The following is a 20,253-nucleotide window of genomic DNA, read 5'->3' as shown; positions in this document are numbered from 1 at the left end:
TGAATTGTGTATTTTCCAGAATTTGCCACCTAGAACAATAAAATACTTATTTTACATTATTTATGTGATCAGGACAAAGATTTTCATCTTTTTTAAATCATATGCTATTTTTGTAAAACTTAAAGGTAAAGGGATCCCTGGCCATTAGGTCCAGTTGTGACCGACTCTGGGGTTGCACGCTCATCTCGCTCTATAGGCCGAGGGAGCCGGCGTTTGTCCACAGACAGCTTCCGGGTCGTGGCCAGCATGACTAAGCCACTTCTGGTGAACCAGAGCAGCGCACGGAAACACCGTTTACCTTTCCGCCGGAGCGGTACCTATTTATCTACTTGCACTTTGACGTGCTTTCGAACTGCTAGGTTGGCAGGATTTGTAAAACTTAGGAGGCAGCTAAAAGCAGAGTCCTGTCTCCTAATCTTTACAGCCCTGCCAGTTGCAGGGCAGGTTTCTTTTAAGGCTGCAAGGGCTACCAGGTACCTGAATTGGAATGCATGTTGATGTCAGAGTTCTCAGAAATTGGTCTTTGGCGTCTTGCTATTCGTATTGCCTTTCCCCCTTGGCTGAAGTCTTTCAGAGCTTCTATTTCTTGGTTTTTCTTTTTCTCTAAAGCAGATGGAAAGCCAGCTCAGTAGCTGGTGGTATCTTTTCAGACCTCTTATGTCTTTATGTATAATGACTAACCTTGTTCTGCCTTTTCTCCCTCTGCCCTTGCCCTCTCCTTTCCTCTCCCCCCACCCCCTGCTTCCTTATGCCTGTTTCTTCCTTTCCTTTTCTACTCTTAGCCAGTCCCAGCTCTGCAGCCCTCTCCGCAGCCTGTTCAGTACTCTCCAAGCTCCTGCCCCCAAGTCCTCCTGCCAGTCTCTCCACCCCAGCAGTACAATATGGTATTAAAAACCCAACTTCTTAGATTTTCTTTTTTCTTTCTTTCTTTCTTTCTTTCTTTCTTTCTTTCTTTCTTTCTTTCTTTCTCTCTCTCTCTCTCTCTCTCTCTCTCTCTCTCTCTCTTTCTCGCTCTCTTTCTCGCTCTCTCTTTCTCGCTCTCATTGGCATAATAAAGAATGTGCTGCATTCCAGTGCTGATTTTGTTAGCTGCTTGTTCGCTTTGGGTACATTATAAAAAACATCACACACACACACACACACACACACACACACACACACAAATACACACACAAAAACTACTACATAGGATGATGATGGGCTCTGCTTCAACAGGACAGAATTTCCATCTCTCAAGTGTGTTCATGGCTTTTTATTTATAATGCAACAAATGCACAATTGTTGCTCAGTTTTTATATGGCTCCCAGATGTCTTTCCTAAAAGAAAGCTCCTGTTACAGTTTCCTATTGCGCAAAGAGCAATATTATTGTGGATGGGAAAATGAAGTGTCTTCCTCAGTCAGCAGGCCTGTTCCACTTGTCTGGAATGCAGTTGCATGAAAGTGTTCACTAATTAATTTTTGCCACCCAAATTACTTTTGTGAGAGACCAGCTGAAGGTGAAACACATTGAACTAACAGGGCATGTGTACCAAAGGACATTTTCCTGGTTTTGTATGAGATGTGGCTGTAACAGCCACCAGAGGGCATGGCTGTAATGTGTTACAGTTGGATAAACTTGGTTTTGCCCACTGCTATATGATTCTTCAATTTGCACAGTGCTTTTTCTGATGATATTCCTGCATACAGGTCATCAGAGCTGACTGATAAGGCAGTTGGCAAATGTGGGATTAGAACATTTAGGTCAGTGGTTTTCAATCAGTGTGCCGTGGCTCCCTGGGATGCCTTGAATGATGGTCAGGGGTGCCGCTGGCAACACTGGCCTCTGTCCCTCTTTCCTTCCCTCCCTCCCTCTGATGCCCCGCCGCGTCTCTGCCTCCCAAAGTCTTGCACAGCTGTTTGTTGCAGCCCAGACTGGCCAATGGTGCCAGGGTGTGCTGGTTGCCAGGAGCTGAGGTGGCCTTGGAGTAAGCTAGCAAGTGGGCGAGGGAGCCCAGCCAGACAAGTCCCAGGCCCCTGTCAGGCAGTGTGAGGAGACACCTCTCTTTGGGGTGGGGGTGAGCAGCTCAGAGACCATGGGCAGCATCAGCAGCTGCCCAAAGGACTCCCAAGGAGAGGGGAGAGGAGAGGAGACTGAGGGAATACTCCACAAGGGAGGGTGCTCGAAAAGGGTGAGAGGCTGCCAGCTCTGCAGGCAAGGGGTGACATAAATGGGCTCCTGAGCCCCACAGCAAGAATGTAGTTGGGAGCCGTAGACTCAAAAAGGTTGAAAACCTCTGATTTAGCTGATCCAAACAGTGTTGAGCTCTGTGAGTCTTAGGCTGCATCCTATCTTACTTTCCCTGCATGCATGAATATTATGCAGAGGAAATGAGTTTGGCAAGATTTCCAGATTAGCCTGCAATCAGTAGAGTGGTAGCTGAGGTGGAGGAAGAGAAGTCTGCTATCCAGATTGTGTGGCGTTTGAGTTGTCTTTCTATGGTGTACCTTGTTTCCTCTTGTTCCTTTCCCACAGCACATTGATGATCTGGACTGCCTTTGGGGAACTGATGCTCCGGCAGTTCTGCCTCTTGATCTTGAGTTAACCATTTAAATATTCAGCATTTAAAGTACATAATGAAGGGTTGGTTGGTTTATGTTCTATGCACCTCTGCATAGCTGTCAACTTACAGATTTGAAAATAAGGGACCAATAGCCTCGAAAATAAGGGATCAGCAGCCAAAATAAGGGATTTTAGGCAGCGAGCTGAAATACAAAGTTAAAGGGACCAGATAATTTGGGAGAGCAGCGCTGGTTTTTAGCCCTTCGTTTCCAGAGGTTGCTGCTCAAGACACCAGCTAATGAAACACTGCAATTAAATAACTACAAGCAGCAACCACTTTTCACGCAAAACGAAGTACAAGCTACGAAGATGCTGCTGCAGTTCTGTATCTTTCTCTCGAGCTCCATCTGCAGCTCTCAGTTCCATTAGGCGGGGCGGGAGGAAGGGGGGGGGAATAGCGCCCGAAGTAAACCCACAGATCAGACCATCTATGCTAGTCTACCACTACAAATCTATGGGAGAAGCGCTTACGGTCCTTCCTCCGCTTTCCCCCTCTATGGTTAGCCCTTGGAACACCTGCCCGCGCCTCCGCCTCTGCCTCCTCTCTCTGAACTGCTTTCTCTGTGGTTGCCCTCACTCTCCTCTCAAGGCTCCTCAGCAATTCATAGACCATGCCAGGTTGCCCATCTCATCCGGGTCCTTCGGTGGTGCAGCTGCAGTACGGCCTACTGGGAGTGGCGGCGACTGGCAGAGGGGAGGCCCCAGGCAGAGATGCTCAGTTCGGCGGTTGGAAGGAGGATGGTGGTGGAAGGGCCCTAGGCTCCTGCCATTCCCAGCGGGGAGGGGTTCCCGGGGCCGAGGCTGGTGAGAGGAGGCCAGAGGGGGGCAGGCCGGGCAGCCAAGCAACACAGTTGGAGCCTCCCTCCTCCCTGGCCGGCAGGGAGGGAGGGAAAGGAGCTGCGTCCTTTGAAACCCGGGAAATTTAAGGGACATCATCAGTCCAGGATAGCAGCGGGACACGGCGCCGGGATAAGGGAGTTTCCTGCCAAATAAGGGACGTTTGACAGCTATACACCTCTGCCAAAGTTCAGTCAGTTTCCTATGAGAGGCAGGCAGACTTCAGGTACCATTGAGGACAGCAGGAAGGAGATCTGGTCACAGTACACTGACATATTCAGCCTCGTTGAAATGAACAAGTGCTGCAGAAGAGCGCTTCCACAACTCCTGGTCATTTCAACCCAATTTGCACAGGAGAATTTTCCAGTGAGTTTTTAAATTAACATTTGTATGCTGCCCCATAACCCAAAGTTTTCTGGGCAGCTCACATGAAAGATATATTAAAAAAAAAAAAAAAAAAACAGAAGACTTCCGGGTTGGCGCCATCGCCGAATGGCGGACTCCCTCCGAGCTCCGGAGGGAGCCTGCTCGGCAGGGGCTGGGTTCTACCGCGCCGGCGACGCGGGGACCCTCAAAAACCATGGGCGCTGAAACCCATGGGCATGGTGACTCAGCGGGCACCGTTTGCGTCCCCCCCCGACCCGCGAAGGAGCCTTTTTAAAGGCTGCGGAGCGGGTGACAAGGGGTGGTGGTGCTGTGAGTCCTCCGCTTCCCCTGCCGAGCGAAGCCGCATGCCATTCGACGGAGAGCGCTGACTTCTTCCATTGAAAATTTGGACTTTAAAAGAATAACCCGTGAGTAATTGGAACTTGGATTAAAAAAGGGGAAAAATTCTTTTTAAATTCGGAGCAAGCGGGGGAGGTGCAAAAAGGAAGTCAGCCTCCCCCCTGTTGTAGAGGAGCTAAAGCAAAGGATTTGACAACTAAGATCGAGTGCAACCTTTTTTTTGATAAAATTATTAACTTCGCGATGGAAAATTATAAGACTGGGCTGGAGGAGAAAAGTGGAATGTGAATTAAAGGCAACCCCCCCCCCCCCGGAAACCCCGGGAGCGATCCGTAAGAGCGCCGGGAGAGGAGAAATAGAGGTTTTGACAGCTGTCAAAGGAGCTGTCAAAGCGGAAGAACAAAAAGAGAACTTTGTTACGAGGACTTTGCTGGTCACATTTGTTACAAATTGGATATAAATTGTTTAAAACAAGGAATAATAAGTTACTTTGACTGTTGGGTGTGATCAGGAAGGAAACTGAGTTACTATAATCCCTCTAGAGGAGCTGTGGGACACTACAAGTATTGTTGGCATCGAATTTGAATAGGACTTTTTATCTCCTGGGAAACTGCAGAAATGGAACACTATTTTGTCTACAGAGGTCTACACACTAAAGGAGACAATAGATTTATCTATTGAAGAATGGAAGGGACTTGACGTAATGTTTTGTTCCTGAATAACAAAGCCTCTGCAGAGGAATTAGAAGCTTTTTGGAATTAGAACATTTGTGCAGGAGAGCAGGGGGGAAAAAAAAAAGAGGAGGAGAGAGAACAACAAGAATAACAAGAACTGGACAAAGTTGGAAGATAGACTCCTTCCAAGATTGGACATGTGAAAAGACGGCAAAGCGGACTGGTGAAGGACTGTGGTTTAGATGTGGGAGCTCCAGGATGACAGTAGATATTGACGGACATTGGGAACGCAACCGGGAAAGGGGGGAGGGAAATTTGGAATCCAAAGGGTGTTAAATTACATTTTATTCTTTTTTCTATTTTTCTGTTTATTTTAATCTGTATTGCATATTAAAGAGGGGAACTCGTGGAAGGGAACAGGTCGATTTTAGGGGATGGGAAAATATTTTTTAAATTGGGTCAATGATAAATAATTTTAAAATTTGGGGTAAGAATTTGTTGAATCTATTTGAAAGAATTGGAATACAAGAGGGGGAGGGGAGGGGAAGTCCTGGAAGGATGCCAATGAAAATTAGGTTTTAAATTTGGATGTTTTTCTTTTTCTGTTATATTTGAAAATCTTTAATAAATATTATTTTAAAAAAAAGAAAGAAAGATATATAAAAACAATTCATATAGAAATAAAAAACAAACCCTGAAATCAAAATCAAAATAAATATGCAAGGAAACTTAAATTCACCATAATCCCCAAGTTAAAACACAGGCCTTAAAACTGAGAGAACCAGACTATGTTAGTTATTTGAAAGGTAAAAGGGTAAAGTACCCCTGGACAGTTAAGTCCAGTCAAAGGCAACTATGGGGTGCAGTGCTCATGCTTTTCAGGCCGAGGGAGCTGGCGTTTGTCCACAGACAGCTTTCAGCATCATGTGGCCAGCATGAATAAACCGCTACTGGCACACGGAGGACCGTGACAAGTGTAAGAGCACATGGAAACACCATTTACTTTCCCACCATAGCGGTACCTATTTATCTACTTGAACTGGTATGATTTTGAACTGCTAGGTTAGCAGAAGCTGGGACAGACCATGCCACCTAATACCCTGTTAGCTACTGGATGGGTGTGGGCAGCAAGAGGGATGCCATCTGTATTTTACCGCAGCAAAGTGTCATGAGCCAACTGTGGCAAGATAGAGAACCTAGTTGTTCTGTCACAAGATGGTCAAAATGATTACTTTGTTTTTGGAGTGGAAGAGTCATGCTGTGTCTAGCAGTGGAGATATTCTAGATCAGGAATGGGGAGCCTTTGGCCCCCCAGATGACATTAGTTTGCAACACCCCATCGGGTCCAGCCTACATTGCCCAGTGGTCAGGGATTGTGGACGTTGCATTCAAGCAACATCTGGAGGGCACCACATTGCCTGCCCCTGTTCTAGATGATGATCTTATAACAGAGGTGCCATACTACAACTTGTTTAGGGTTTATTGCATAATAGTATGTTTGTTTCACATAATGCTTGTTTCCATTCCAATAGCAATAACATGGAGGAAATTGCACATCCATTGCATTTATACAGTCATGTGGCAAGCCTACGTGCCTACATGTATTTGAGGTGGAAATTGCCATTGGCAGCTGATTCCTGCATCATGGTAGCATAGTAATAAGTGGGGACTCATCACCTGTGGCAGCACACTCAAAGGAATCCATGTGAGATCTTAGTAGGCTTGCCATATTTCAAAGAGCAAAAAAGAGGGCACATTTACCAGGACACATTTGTAGGTGGGCTGGGAGGGGAAGGGGGGGAGGAGGAAGAAAAATAGTAGTACTAGTGTGTGTGTGTGTGTGTGTGTGTGTGTGTGCAGTAAAGGATAAAAGGTGTATTGAAATGTTTAATAATGTTGATAAAAAATCAAAATGAAAGTTAAAAATAAAAATGGGGGGATGATTAAGAGATGTCAGTGAAAGTAAAGTAGAAATACAAGGGGAGATATAGTTAAAAGAAAGGGATTTTCTTCCCTCCCCCACAGAAAAGGAAGAAAAGAAAAATGACTAAACAAACCAAAAAAAGGGGGGGGAGGATTTTTTAAAATTAAAATTTATTTTTAAAAATAAGGATGAGGATGATTATTGCTACGTCTGGAGGTCAGAGCCATTCCTGAGGGCTAGGGTAGCGTCCTCAACGGGAGGCCCTTGTTGGCTTAGGCCTCCCCTGTGGGCAGTGCCATTTTCGGTCTCCACTGCACTCACCCACCAAAAAATAAAAGCAAAGAAGCCTCCCTTCCTGCTGGGGGTCCCACACGCACCTTTCTTCCCCACTGGGTCCCTTCTGAGCAGCAGCAGCAGGACGACAGAGAGGGAGCTCTGGGTTGCTCACCAGACCCCACGTCTCTGGCACAGCAGCTGGCAGTCCAAATGCATCCTGAGCCGGGCAACTTCGCTGCACTGCGCTCTTGCCTTGCCCAGTGCCCACTGTGCTCTTGCTCTTGCCTCCCAGCTTGCATGCCATCCTGCAAATTTGTCCAGCCTCTCACCACCCCCTCCTCTTCCTCACCTTCCCCCTATCACCAACCCATGTGGTGTGATCCCATTACTTCAATGGATGCAACCACTTGTGGGTCCGCTTCAGCCGCCCCTTGCCCACCTCCTGCAGCTGAAAGTCCCCTAGCGGCACCTGACTTGCCACCTTTCCCCCTTGGAGCTGTGGCATCCTCCTTCCCTTCCACTATGGGGAGCAGCCAGGTGGGCAAAGGTTGGCGGGAGTCCCACCAAGAAAGGAGAGGAGGGAAACACACACTCTCTCTCTCACACACACACACACACACAGAGAGAGCAACGAAGATCTCCTGGATGGAGATTATAATGCTGAAAAAGAGAACGTGTCCAGAAAAACCCAGACATATGGCAATCGTAGTATAGGGAAATTACTTGTTGGCATCTTTGGTTAATCCAGCCCTGCCTTAGCCCCCTTCTCCATTCCCACTGATATAGGAATTAGGCAAATTTTGGCCTGTTTATTTTACACAAGATGTTAGGTTGCAGTTCTTGAGAAGTCAAAGAGAAGGGGACTTGCCTATGTAGAGTGAACTATCCAGAATGTTATGTCACTTACATTGGCCTATGTCGTGAAGGGACAAAGCATTGAGGCACTAAAGTGGTATGAAGGATCATTGGGTAATCTCTTCCCCCACCCTTCTCGAGTTTCTGCCCAATTCTCCAAGTGCTGTTTCTTTGGCACATCTGCCTTTAAGTCAAATAGTCACTTTCATTGTTGTTTTTCTTGATATTCACACTGTCTAAGAACACCTTTCCTGGGCACTGTGCTAATTGCTTGATCCTGTTTTCATTCAGGAGAGGGAGGGCTGTTGTGGTTCCATGTACCTGCTGATGCGAACAACTTGAGGTCACAGTTACTCAGTGCTTCCTTCTCTTGTCCTCTGGCTACAGGCTGATGAGCTCAGCAACCATTTTGGGCAGATCAGCCTCAGCCGCCAGGGTTCCACAGAAGCACCAGATCCGTCCTCATCCATGTTCCAGCCGCCAATCATGTCTCAGCATCCTCAGCAGACGGGATTCATCATGGCTTCCCCTGGGCAGCCAATCACAGCCTCCACCTACTCTGCCTCGGGACACACCGCCCCAGCCCAGCAGGTTCTGCAGCCCCAGAGCTATATGCAGCCCCCGCAGCAAGTAAGTGACAGTGTGTGCAGTGTGAAAGAGATTCTTAGTGAACATCAAATGATGATGATGAGGAGTTGCTAAAAGGGGTGCAGAAAACCATTCCAAGTAGACCTGAGCTGGGCAGAGCATTAAGGGTATCTAAGCATTGGGTCAAGTTAGCTAGCTTAGGCTTTGAGGGGTATATGTCATGGAATTCTACTCAATAATGATCCAGAGCAGAACTCCAGTGTAGAGTAAAAACTTAAACACGTTGCAGGATTCCCAAAAAATAGACCAGAGGCAATTATATTTCATCCAGCAGAGCTTTATTGCTACTGAAGGCAAATGAGCAAAACGGTCACAAATCCAATACATTCAGGATTGGCACTGTCCATAAGAAATCCAGCTGCAGCAGACTTAACTTAAACTTACAATAAGTTATAATAAGACTAAACCTTAACACTATATACAGAATACCACACCAGAAAGAAAGAAAGAAAGAAAGAAAGAAAGAAAGAAAGAAAGAAAGAAGTGAAACCCCGGCTCTGTCTGGCCTTATTATTATAATCAGCATGACCTTGACAGAAGAGATAACAGAACCAGTTTAAGTCAGCTGTACTCAGCTTTTCTGAAGTAATAACCCAAACATCATGAACCTTCTGCTTGTTTCTTTCACACAGAGAAGCTTCCAGAACCCTCTAGAATTAATTAGAATAGGACAGATCAGAAGAGGAAAATAGGATTAGAATAGGAAACATCAGATCAATACTTTCTGCTGTAAGAAATGCAAATGGACAGAATATTGGGCAGAGTTTTCAGCCTCATTTGCAAATATTGCCTGTGGTGCTCTTGCAGAACCTACTCTCTCCACTCCATCTCCACCTACAAAGCTGCACAGGTGTTACCCAACTATGAAAGATGGAAGTTGAATGCTGCCTAACTATGAAATAATTGAATTTCCAGAGACTGCTTGTTCTGTTGGTTAAAGCCATGTTTTTCTTTTCCCTGTCTGTGTATTCAGTTGAGTTAGAAAAGCCCGGAAAGTGTGAGAGGGTTGGTTTTTTGTTGTTGTTGTTGTTGCTGTTGTTGTTTTGAGGGGTGTAGCAAGAGGCTGTCATTCTGCAAATGCTTGTATGCTTTCTCTTTTGAGGGTTCGCCAAGGATCCTTGGTTCCTTGTGGCTCCTCCTGTGTGTCTGTCTGAACTTCACGTGCTTGTGACCGTGTGTCTCCTGCTGATGTCCCCTTGAGGCTAACCTTTTGCTGCAACTGGTGTCCTCTTGAGCGGCTTGTCAGTCAGAAGCCCAGAGCTCTGCTACAGTTATGTCCTTTGTCTTATTTACTGACTGCTTTTTCCCCCTCCTGACAGATTCAGGTTTCTTACTACCCACCTGGGCAGTACCCAAACTCTAGCCAGCAATACCGACCTCTCTCTCACCCGGTGGCCTACAGCCCCCAGCGCAGCCAACAGCTGCCTCAGCAGTCGCAGCAACCTGGTAAGGGGGCGGCACGTGCAGCATCCAAGAAGGAACAAGTGGGGGCGGCAGCGGCGGGAGATCAGTGCTCTAGTGCTGTGAGGGAGATCCAAGCCAGCTTGCCCTTTCTTGGAGCCAAGGGGGAGTTAGCCTATTTATAGAGCTCAGGTCATTGCATATTAAAAATCTTTGCAAGAGTGAATGTAGCTAGCTGTAAGGCCTATGTCCCCTTGGGTTATAGGTAGTTGAAGCTATTACTGTCCTTCAATTTTACATACATTTGATTGTTTGGGTCTGATAATTGATCTAAAACATATGTGCACAGAAGGGCTGTAAACTTTGGTGAATTAATCAACTAACGCTTGAGTTGATTGTCAGGAAGCGTTCATTTAAATATTTCTGAGATTTGAATCTCTGGTCTACAAGGAAGATGTGAATGACATACGTTTGTGATCTTCGAATGAAGGGTAGAATAATAATAATATAGAAGTAAATGACCCCTGGATGGTTATGTCCAGTCAAATGCGACTATGGGGTTTCCAAGCCATTTGGCCAGCATGACTAAACTGCTACTGGCACACGGAGGACCATGACAAGTGCCAGAGCACATGGAAACACTGTTTACCTTACCGCCACAGCAGTACCTATTTATCTACTTGCACTGGTATGCTTTCAAATTGATAGGTGGGCAGAAGCTGGGATAGAGCAACGGGAGCTCACCCCGTCGCGTGGATTTGAACTGCCCACCTTCTGATCGGCAAGCTCAAGAGGCTTGGTGGTTTGGACCACAGCACCACCTGCATGCGTGCGCATACACAAGAGATGCATATGAAGGGTAATGAAGGGGTCCTCCTGGGACACCAGTCATATATACTGTTGGCCACCTAAAGTGCTTAAATATGATGGCTGTTTAACCAAAGTGAGACCACTGAGATGCAAAGGAGGAGGCAATTGCCAAGTTTGAAGAAGTAGGAAAAATATTTAGGGGGGAAACCGAGGGGACGGCTCCTCTCCTTAAAAAACAAAAAAAACAGGCCAATGAGGATTGAGCATGCTTTAGTGACCACGTAATGCTGGAGGAGACAGGCAGATCCCACTGGTATAAAGTATTAACCTTCAGCCTCTTGCTCCCATGCAGGTTTACAGCCAATCATGTCCAGCCAGCAGCAGACGTACCAAGGTATGATAGGAATGCAACAGTCACAGGGCCAGAGCCTCCTCAGCAACCAGCGCAGCAACATGGGTGGCCAGATGCAAAGCATGATGGGTGTGCAGCAGTCTCAGAGCCAGAGCCTCCTTAGCAACCAGCGAGGAAATATGGGCAGTCAGATGCAAGGCCTGATGACCCAGTACACTTCACTGCCTTCATATCAAGTGAGTGGCAATAAAAGAAAGAAGAAATATGGTGAGGGTAAGGGACTTTGGAAGTGGCAATTTGGTAAGTCAGAAATGAATTCATGCAATCTTTTGATCCCTGTGATAGTTTAGAAAGCTGTCCCATGCTCTTCAACGGCGTAGGTGCAACTCAAAGTATGTGACTTACAGAAGGACTGATTGTGGCACTAAAACAGCAGCACGATCTCTAGTTTTTGCATTTCCCCCTCTTTTATTGTAGAGCCGTGGTTCTGCCTACAATAAGTCCCAGGTTCAATCCCCAGTATCTCCTGTAAGGGCTGCAAATGCCCACTGTCAAGAGCCCAGAGAGCTGCTGCCAGTCAATGTCAACATTGTTGAGCCAGGTGGATAGATGGTCGGACTCAGCATAAGGCAGCTTGCTATGTTTCTGGGTTCATCCGGCATCTCTGTGTTGTGCATCCGCTGCCATTGTAGGCCCCAAATGTGAGATGGAATGAAGAAATGTATAACTTAATGACATCAGGGGATGGGCATGTTTTGCTGCACATTAAATAGGGGGAGAAAGCAAACTTGATGCAGGATTGCTGTTTTGGCAACAGCCTCTGTTAATCATAACAGGTCAACAGCAACCTAGAAACAGATCGGAACTGTTTTACAGATCCAGAAACTGCAGATAGCAACCACAGGTTGCTGCTGATGTTGAAAGTAAACTGTGACAACCTAATTGAGACAGTTGAACTCCCTAAGTCCATTTCCAAAGGCCTGTATAAATGAGTGTTTTGTATTCCATCACACCCTTTTCCCCCCTGGAAGCCCCCAGTGCCATGCCTATTCTGGGAAGCTTTTTCAAAGCCACAAGGTGATTAGTAGTAACAGTATGGTAGGAGTTGCACCGAATGTGGGAAAACTTACAGGGCTCATTCCTGAAGCCTACATAGCACACATTGAAAGGTCTGTACTTCTGACCCACATTTACAAACCACCATATTACAAACACCTCAGCAATTGACCGTGCCTAATTTTATTGGGCAGGGGAGAGGGCTTGAGATGTAGAAAGCCCTAAGGGCTCCTTGAAGTCAGTTGTGCAGTTTTCTGGGTTGTGGATGAAGTGCCCGGCTGGGGTGTACCTGAAAAACAACCACACACTTTTCAGCTTGGAATGCCTTTTTTTGAGTACACTTGCTGTGAAGGAAGAATTGTGCAAATTTCATCAATGTCCCTAGGAACTCTGCCCTTTATCTGTAAAAGTGCTAAAGGCTTATCTAAAATCTACTGTAGAATGGGAATTCTAAAAATCCTTATTACATGACCAGAAATTATAAATGCAGCAATGGTTCAATTCATTTGTTTGTTTGAACCACATAAAAGATGCAAAAGAAGCTTTCTCTCAGAGGTCAGCCTCCAGGAGTTGCTGGGCTCCAGATTCCACTGTCCCTGATGGGAGCTGGAGTGAGACAACATCTGGATGGCCACAGGTTCACCACTCCTGCCTTATTTGATCATGTGTTCCATGCAGTACAAAAGTGTTTTAGCACAACAGCCTATTTTAAAGTGACTAGCTATCTAGTGAGTGTGTTCCAGCAGTTCAAATTACATCAACTTTTCACTGCCATTCCTGTGTTAGGTGTACCTTGTCAAGATATAACAATTGCTGGGATTCATATGTATCTTACTATGCAACAAGGACAACAAGTCAGAGACATATGTTTAGTTTTCCTTTTTCAGTTACTACCATATGCACCTTGTATTCAGGCTTTTGTCCTGGACTAAAATAAATAAAGTGAAATAGAAGTGAAGTGAAGTGAAAGCAAAGCCCTGGAGTTCACAAAGTGTTGGAAGCAAAGAGCAGGAGACGTAGGCACTTACTTTTCATTTAAAGACCAGATCTTGGAGGAGGTGTCCCACTGTTCCTCCACTGTTGTTTTCTGCATTCAGTGCCCCCTTAAACTACCGTATGTTGTTGTATTTCCCCCTGTTTAATAGGTTCTCTTCCTTTACTCTCCCTCTGCCCCCCACCAGCAGGTTCCAGTGGCTAATGAGTCTCAGGGCGTGGTCCAACAGCCCTTTCAGCAGCCTGTGCTGATGCCAGCAAATCAGTCTGTACAAGGAGGACTACAAGCTGGGGGGATGCCAGTTTATTACAGTGTTATCCCGCCAGCCCAGCAGAATGGCACCAGGTAAGAGCTTGAGCCAAAGCCCTGTATAGTGGAGCAGAGCCTTCATAGGTTCTCTTTGGAACTCCCCTTTTCAATAGGTCTGCAGGGTTCCTTCCTTGATGGGTTTTCAGAACCAAAACTTATCTTGGTCATCACAGGCTTTTGGTGGAAGGAAGGAGGAATTATTTGAGTTCCTTGGACTGCATGCAACTAACCTGTTCTGCTAGTGGAAGTCAGAGCAAGGACTCCTGCCAGTGCAGTGGGACTTCCCCATCTCTTTTTCCCATGCCCCCCAGCACTTCCCCCCCCCCCAATCTATTATGGAGGGCTAGGAGAATCCCCAGGGACGCAGGTGGCGCTGTGGGTTAAAGCCTCAGCGCCTAGGACTTGCCGATCGAAAGGTCAGCGGTTCGAATCCCTGCTGCGGGGTGCGCTCCCGCTGCTCGGTCCCAGCGCCTGCCAACCTAGCAGTTCGAAAGCACCTCCAGGTGCAAGTAGATAAATAGGGACCGCTTACCAGCGGGAAGGTAAACGGCATTTCCGTGTGCGGCTCTGGCTCGCCAGAGCAGCGATGTCACGCTGGCCACGTGACCCGGAAGTGTCTCCGGACAGCGCTGGCCCCTGGCCTCTTAAGTGAGATGGGCGCACAACCCCAGAGTCTGTCAAGACTGGCCCATACGGGCAGGGGTACCTTTACCTTTTTAGGAGAATCCCCAGAGCAGTTCACATGGGGAGAAAAGGTGACACCATTTTGTCAGGAAAGCAGAAATGCTTGCACTAATGGGACATCTCCTTAGCACTACATTACATTCTGCCCTTTGTATGTTTCTTGAGTCTGGTTTTGAAATTGTGTTTGCAGAAATCGGTTTTATGGATTTGTTTAACCAAAATTAAGGAGTTGACTAGTTTATACGGTTTGCTTTTTATTTTACGCTACCTTGAGGGTTCCTTGGCAAAGTTGGTAGGCATAGAAATTTAAGAAAATAGATAAAAGGGAACCAGAATAGGTCTGGGGTGTGTGGGCGTGGATGTGTATATCACCTTTTTGTTAAGATTATAATAATCACAGTAGTTTAAAAATGCAGTACAAAGCAACAATAAAAGCACAATAAAAATGTGCAGCAACAAAAGCAGTCTGTGAAGTTGGGCATCCAGTGTGAAAGAACCTCTTCCAAGAGATCAACAGGGTTGCTTTCCAGATCCATAACTGGCTTCCCCATCACCATCTCAAAGCCATGAAAACCCCAGTGAATTGCTAATAGGGGTCACTGTTTGGCTTTCCCAGTTTCTGCCGTAGGAAACAGAAATGAGAAATAGGAGTTACTGGCAACAATATGTGATGTTCTCTCAAGATGACAATCATTCTTAAGGAAAGATTTGCCTACTTGCACAAAATTAGATGATGATTGAAGGGAGTCATAAGAGCCAATACCCTTTTCATGTATGGTCTACAAGCCTCTCTGGCTGCCCTTTCTAATTTTATATAAGTATACCTCTCTCAGAGAGGACAAAAATCAATCTACTATTTAATCACTCTCCTGGTTGCCACTGATGACCAGGAATTCCATAAATGCGAGCGATGGAACCAGTGAAGCAGGGAAAGAGCACTCTGCTTTGATCAACCTGATTTGGCTTCCATGCCAACCAGAGGTGGAATGAAGCCACTTCCTACATGGAGAGTGTGGAAGCCAGTTGGCCTGGCAGATTGGGGACAGAGTGCTCTGCTTCTCCAGGCTAGCAAAGCTGAGTCCTCTGTCCCTCTTTTGCAAGCCCAGCTGGTCTCTATGCAACTCTGCTCCATCTCCCCTGCAGTGGGGGTTAGAGATGTGGTCTTGGCAAATGGTGGAGGTTATTGACACTGGTGCAGGCAGTGCTTTCCTGCACGAAAGCAAGCCCAAGAGACTCAGTTGTTTAGACCACAGCCCCACCTGCATCCCTTTGGATTAGAGTAATCCCAGGGATGGGCTACATGATCCTCAGGATCTCTTCCAACTCTGATTCTTTGATTCAAGATGGAGAAACAACTAGCTAGAGAAGGGGAGTGGGGGTGGGGAAGCTTCCTTGTGTATGAGCGAGAATAAGAGGATGAGAATGCGTGTGGCATCCCTACCCCCTGAAGTACTGAATAAGCATTCCCCTTAATTGAAAGATGATCGGAGCAGGAATCACAGCAATTAGCATTAAACTGATGAATGATGCGGGAAATTACTCAGTGCAGTTGGGCTTGGTTGTCTCTCAAGGGAAGCACAGCTGTTGTCTCCGTCCTGTTGCTTCTGCTACTTCATCAGATCTTGCTATTTCCTTCCCAGCCCTTCGGTTGGTTTCCTGCAGCCTCCTGGGGCAGAGCAGTATCAGATGCCGCAATCTCCTTCACCCTGCAGCCCACCACAGATGCAGCAGCAGTATTCAGGTAAGGCGGTTTACTCTATTACTTAGCCTAGCAGAATGTGACCCCCCCCCCAAAAAAAAAATCCCACATACGCACACACACACTATGTGCAAAGTTGCAGAAAACACTGAAACCAGAATGCTGTGAGCTTACCAACCATCACCTGGTTAAAGATTGTTAAAAGACTGGACTCGAGCATCATGAGATCAAGAGAACACTTGATTTCAAACTCCCAACTTCCAGTGTTTGGTACAGTATTGATCTAGTGGTCACTGTGAAAAACGCCCATCATTTTTCAAAGCCGGTCTGTCATCTATCTCCTGCCGGTCCTATTAAGGCTCCCCCTGCCTCGTGTCAAACATCCTTCACAGACCATGGGGCTCAAATTTAGATATGGTGTCGCCTGCTCTGCACCCACTGGAAAATATAAGGAAGATGTACATAAATATATCTTGGACCTCATTTCTTTAGTTGAAAATGTGGTAAAAGTTCAGACCTTTCCTAAATTTTTCAGCTGGTAAAATGTTTTCATTTCCCCCGATATTGTGGGAAGCAGGGGAAGGAGCGAGGCAGATCAAATGGAAATGTTCAACAGGGCAGCCCAAGAAAAGGGTGAAATGCCTGTGAAAAAAATTGGGGCTGCCTAATTAACACCCCAAACTCCTATTCGTTTATTTAGAGCTTTTCTGTAGTAAGTGCATTCATGTGAAATGACATGAAGCTTCCTAAGAGCCTTCATCCTCCACCACCACCACTTATGACTTAGCAGTGTACAGTATTCATATACATTTGTTCATAGCTATGATAAGAATAATGGCTACCACAAACAGCATCTTTTGCTTGGGTGCCCAGCTGTCTATTCCAAACCTGGAAATGAAAAAGTCCTTAATTTTTTTTTTTTAGTTGTATTCCGAGCTAGCTCTGCTGTTGGGCAGAGTGAGCCATCTCAGGTGACAGGTGGCTAGGAAGCAGGAAGTGGCAGCAAAGTGTTGGAAGAAAGAGAGTTTTGTGTGCCATGTCGCCAGCCCTCCACCTGCTAAGCTAGACTGCTGCCCATGGGAGCAGTGGGAATGCCAGCTCATCACCAGAGTAAAATTTGACATGGGAATACCCTTGAGTCCTGCCTCCAGTTCAGGCACTTGTAGGATTATAAAGTTTTAATCTTGGTCTGGAAACTGATCAGTCAGCCTAGTGGAGCCTGGGGAAAGGGGCTGAATTGGAAAAACTGGAGTTGGGAGGGTCGCCAATGCCCACATGCCTTGCTTCTCAAGGAATTCTTTCCCACTTGGAGCAACCACAGTGGCTCTGTTTCTCCATCCTGTATCCTGAGATCAGTCATTTGCCTCTTCTGTAAAGGGAGATGAGTTGTGCTTATGGCTGCTACAGGCTCTTCTTAACTATTGCTAATAACATCACTGGAGCAGAAGCTTGCACATTTTCCACTGAGCTGTGTTCTAGCTTTCCAACACCAGAGCTAATTTTCCCTGATAGCCGTGTTTGCACGTCATGGTAAGCCCAACTATGGCTCTCAGCCACTTTTTTGCTCCTCCCCTGTCTTTTGTCCCCCATCACTGAACTAAGCCAGAGTTTGATTTAGTGCGTTGTTGTTGTTGTTGTTGTTGTTGTTGTTGTTGTTGTTGTTAAGAGAGAGCTTGTTGTTAAGTTCTCTCCTCTCTTAACTATGAGCTGTAGCCAAGGTTTGTTCTTATAATTCAGAGCAGTTTTGTTCCTCCTTCGGTTGTGAATTGGAAGATTCTGTATCAAAGTTTAAGCACGCTATGCTGCACTTGCTCAATTTCACCCCTCTCTTCTCTCTTCTACTTAGATTGTAAGCTGCCTTTGCTTATCTAATTCTGTAAAGAGCCACTTACGCTGATGGCACCGTAATTGCAGTAGTAGTAACTATGAGGCTCACAGAGCTCCTATTGGTGTGGGAGGGTAGAAAGGGAAGGAAAGCAGGATTGACATTTCACATAGTGTTCTTATGCATATGATGATGGTTTCCCCACTCCTGGCTTCCTCTGTAGGGGTGTCTCCCGCAGGACCTGGTGTTGTGGTTATGCAGCTGAATGTGCCCAATGCCCCTCAGCCTCCCCAGAACCCTTCAATGGTGCAATGGAACCACTGCAAGTACTACAGTTTGGACCAGCGAGGGCAGAAGCCTGGAGACATCTACAACCCAGACACCAGCGCTCAGGTAGAGGATGGGGATGGATCTGATGGAAGAGGGGGAAATGGTTAGGTTGAATGCAGTTGATGGCACCCACCCCACCTTGCTTTCTATTGTTTTCTTTCCTCCAGGCCAACAGCACCCAGCTGAACAGTCCCATCACATCCCCCCCACAGTCACCTACACCTTCACCTGTCACTAGTCTCAACAGCGTTTGCACCGGACTCAGCCCCCTCCCAGTCCTTACACAGTTCCCCCGGCCTGTGGGCCCAGCACAAGGTAAGGACAACTCTGGGGAGTTTTTGTTATAGCTAAAGAACTTAAATAATTTTAGTTACAATAGAGAAAAACTCCATGATTAAGCTGCAGCAACCTTTGCATCAATAAATATATGCAGTGCGTGTTTGAAGCCTAGCTTTTGAGACTCACAAAGGAAGGAACTTCTTGTTTGGTGTCATAATGGCCAGCAAGATGCTTTGTGGGTAGTTACAGTTCCTTTGCATTTCTAATTTCTGCCTGCTTCACTGCAGGGCATAAACACCAACCTTCACAGGAGACACCTAAGGAGCTATAAAATGAGCAGTTCCTTATTAAAGTCCATGCTGCAGAATAACCACCACAACCTTTCAATCTCTGGAGACTTGAGTTGGATGCAATTCAAATGCATCCATGTCAAATCTTTGTCCAGAGGGAAGCCTTCCACCTCTATTACCAAGCCAGGAACACTGGCAATTTACAGGTTTTGTAATGTCTTTGTCATGCTGTTAAGCTGGAAATAATTCAACCCTGTATGTGTGGGAAAGTGAGGATCCTCCAACAGCAAAGAAAACAAATGATTGCTCAAGATGCTTCTTCTTGAACATTAGGTGCAACTGCCCTCTTCAACCTCTCATTGGCTCTGTTTCTTCCCAGGTGATGGCCGCTATTCCTTGCTGGGCCAGCCACTGCAATACAATCTCTCCATCTGCCCCCCACCTCTGTTGCACAACCAGTCCAGCTATACAGCACACCAGGTGAGAATGGACATGGGTTGAGTCACTGGTGGATAATAGTAAAGTTGGGAATGTAGAAGAAAGGCAGGAGTACGTATGGGGTTTTTCTGCTATTTGTAGTCCTGTATGTGTGTTGCTGCATTAGGACAGCTGCTTTCAGAGCCCCTTACGCCATATACATAGCCCCCATTCCTGTTGTAAAAATCTCCACCTCCTTCCCTATTTAGGATTGCAGATGGAATAACCAACCAGGTTCTCATCCTTAGAATTTTGTCTAGCTCCATCTCCAGACAAAGCCTGTGTAGAATCATAAGATGCTGACCCCAGACCTGATCTTTCCTGTGAGAAACATAGTGTGGATGTGATATAGGTGCAGCATGGTGGGCTAGGAGATAGAAGTCTTAGGTCTCATCACATAAATGCCCTAGGTGGCCTTGGCCATGTGGGAATAATAGGCCCATTGTACAGAATTACAAGGATGGCCAAGATAACACATGTGAATGGCTTTACACGCTTAAGTGCATTGTATGAATATGCAGTATAACTTGTGTAAACTAAGCCTGAACTAAAAGTTTTTTACTGTGATAGGAAAACTAAAGTTCAGACTGGGGTCTTTCACAGAAATGGGCCAGATTGAAATACCAAGGGTAGCACATGATCAAGCGTGAAAGTGTCCCATGCTATCAGTTCTATTGTTCTTCTGTTGCAGGGACAAACAGGGATGAAGCATGGCAATCGAAGCAAGAAACAGGCTCTCAAGTCTGCATCCACAGACCTCGGAACAAGTGATGTAGGCAAGTGACAAAATTCATGCTCCACTGGCCTCATCAGTGTTGCCCACAGCAGATCTCTAGATTTGTCTTTATGCTCAGTGCCAGAGTAATGGAGCAAATGCTAAACTGGGGAAAGCAGTTGAATGGGAATTACCCATCTGTCCAACCCACATCCAGCCAAGGAATATGGGGAAACTCAAGCATTTATTTTTTCCTCCTAGCAGGATGTTCACAACCACTAGTCTCTAGTTGGTTAAAGGGATAGGGTTCTAGCAGACCGTAATAACTGAGAGTCTTCTCCAGTTGCAAGAAAGACTCATGTCTTACCTTTGCCAGAACTTCTTTCAAGGATGGCCATGGGTGCCAAGAGAGCAGCTAGGGCCGTCCCAAGGCATTTGCTGCCTGAGGTGAACCAGAAAATGGCTTCTCCTGTCCTGCCATGTCTCACTCCT

At 46.3% G+C, this 20,253-nt stretch overlaps 2 protein-coding genes across 11 annotated transcripts in view; one reads left to right on the top strand and one right to left on the bottom strand.

The window, feature by feature from the left end:
- R3HDM2 (R3H domain containing 2) overlaps nucleotides 1-20,253 on the top strand; it is a gene marked incomplete at its 3' end in the record, with an annotated part of 134,764 nt that overhangs the window by 110,361 nt on the left and 4,150 nt on the right. For 3 of the 10 annotated variants that reach the window (XM_079967079.1, XM_079967075.1, XM_079967077.1), the window contains 10 exons: nucleotides 783-884; nucleotides 8,280-8,522; nucleotides 9,860-9,986; nucleotides 11,104-11,339; nucleotides 13,341-13,498; nucleotides 15,787-15,887; nucleotides 17,894-18,063; nucleotides 18,168-18,315; nucleotides 18,949-19,049; nucleotides 19,738-19,822. In XM_079967079.1, the coding sequence (XP_079823205.1) occupies nucleotides 783-884; nucleotides 8,280-8,522; nucleotides 9,860-9,986; nucleotides 11,104-11,339; nucleotides 13,341-13,498; nucleotides 15,787-15,887; nucleotides 17,894-18,063; nucleotides 18,168-18,315; nucleotides 18,949-19,049; nucleotides 19,738-19,822 (1,471 nt within the window). Of the gene's footprint in view, nucleotides 1-782; nucleotides 885-8,279; nucleotides 8,523-9,859; nucleotides 9,987-11,103; nucleotides 11,340-13,340; nucleotides 13,499-15,786; nucleotides 15,888-17,893; nucleotides 18,064-18,167; nucleotides 18,316-18,948; nucleotides 19,050-19,737; nucleotides 19,831-20,253 lie in introns of those variants that run through there. The other 7 variants (XM_079967080.1, XM_079967078.1, XM_079967081.1 and 4 more) reach the window with 4 other exon arrangements.
- NXPH4 (neurexophilin 4) overlaps nucleotides 5,494-20,253 on the bottom strand; it is a 456,035-nt gene continuing 441,275 nt past the window's right edge. Inside the window, exon 3 of the mRNA XM_079967112.1 lies at nucleotides 5,494-5,711. The gene's annotated coding sequence lies outside the window, so the exon portion shown is untranslated. The remainder of the gene's footprint in view (nucleotides 5,712-20,253) is intronic.

This window comes from Podarcis cretensis (assembly GCF_951804945.1).
Source record: "Podarcis cretensis genome assembly, chromosome: 2".
Classification (NCBI taxonomy): domain Eukaryota; kingdom Metazoa; phylum Chordata; class Lepidosauria; order Squamata; family Lacertidae; genus Podarcis; species Podarcis cretensis.
Note: the sequence above shows the minus strand (reverse complement) of the source record. Positions and strands in the feature narration are given on the sequence as shown.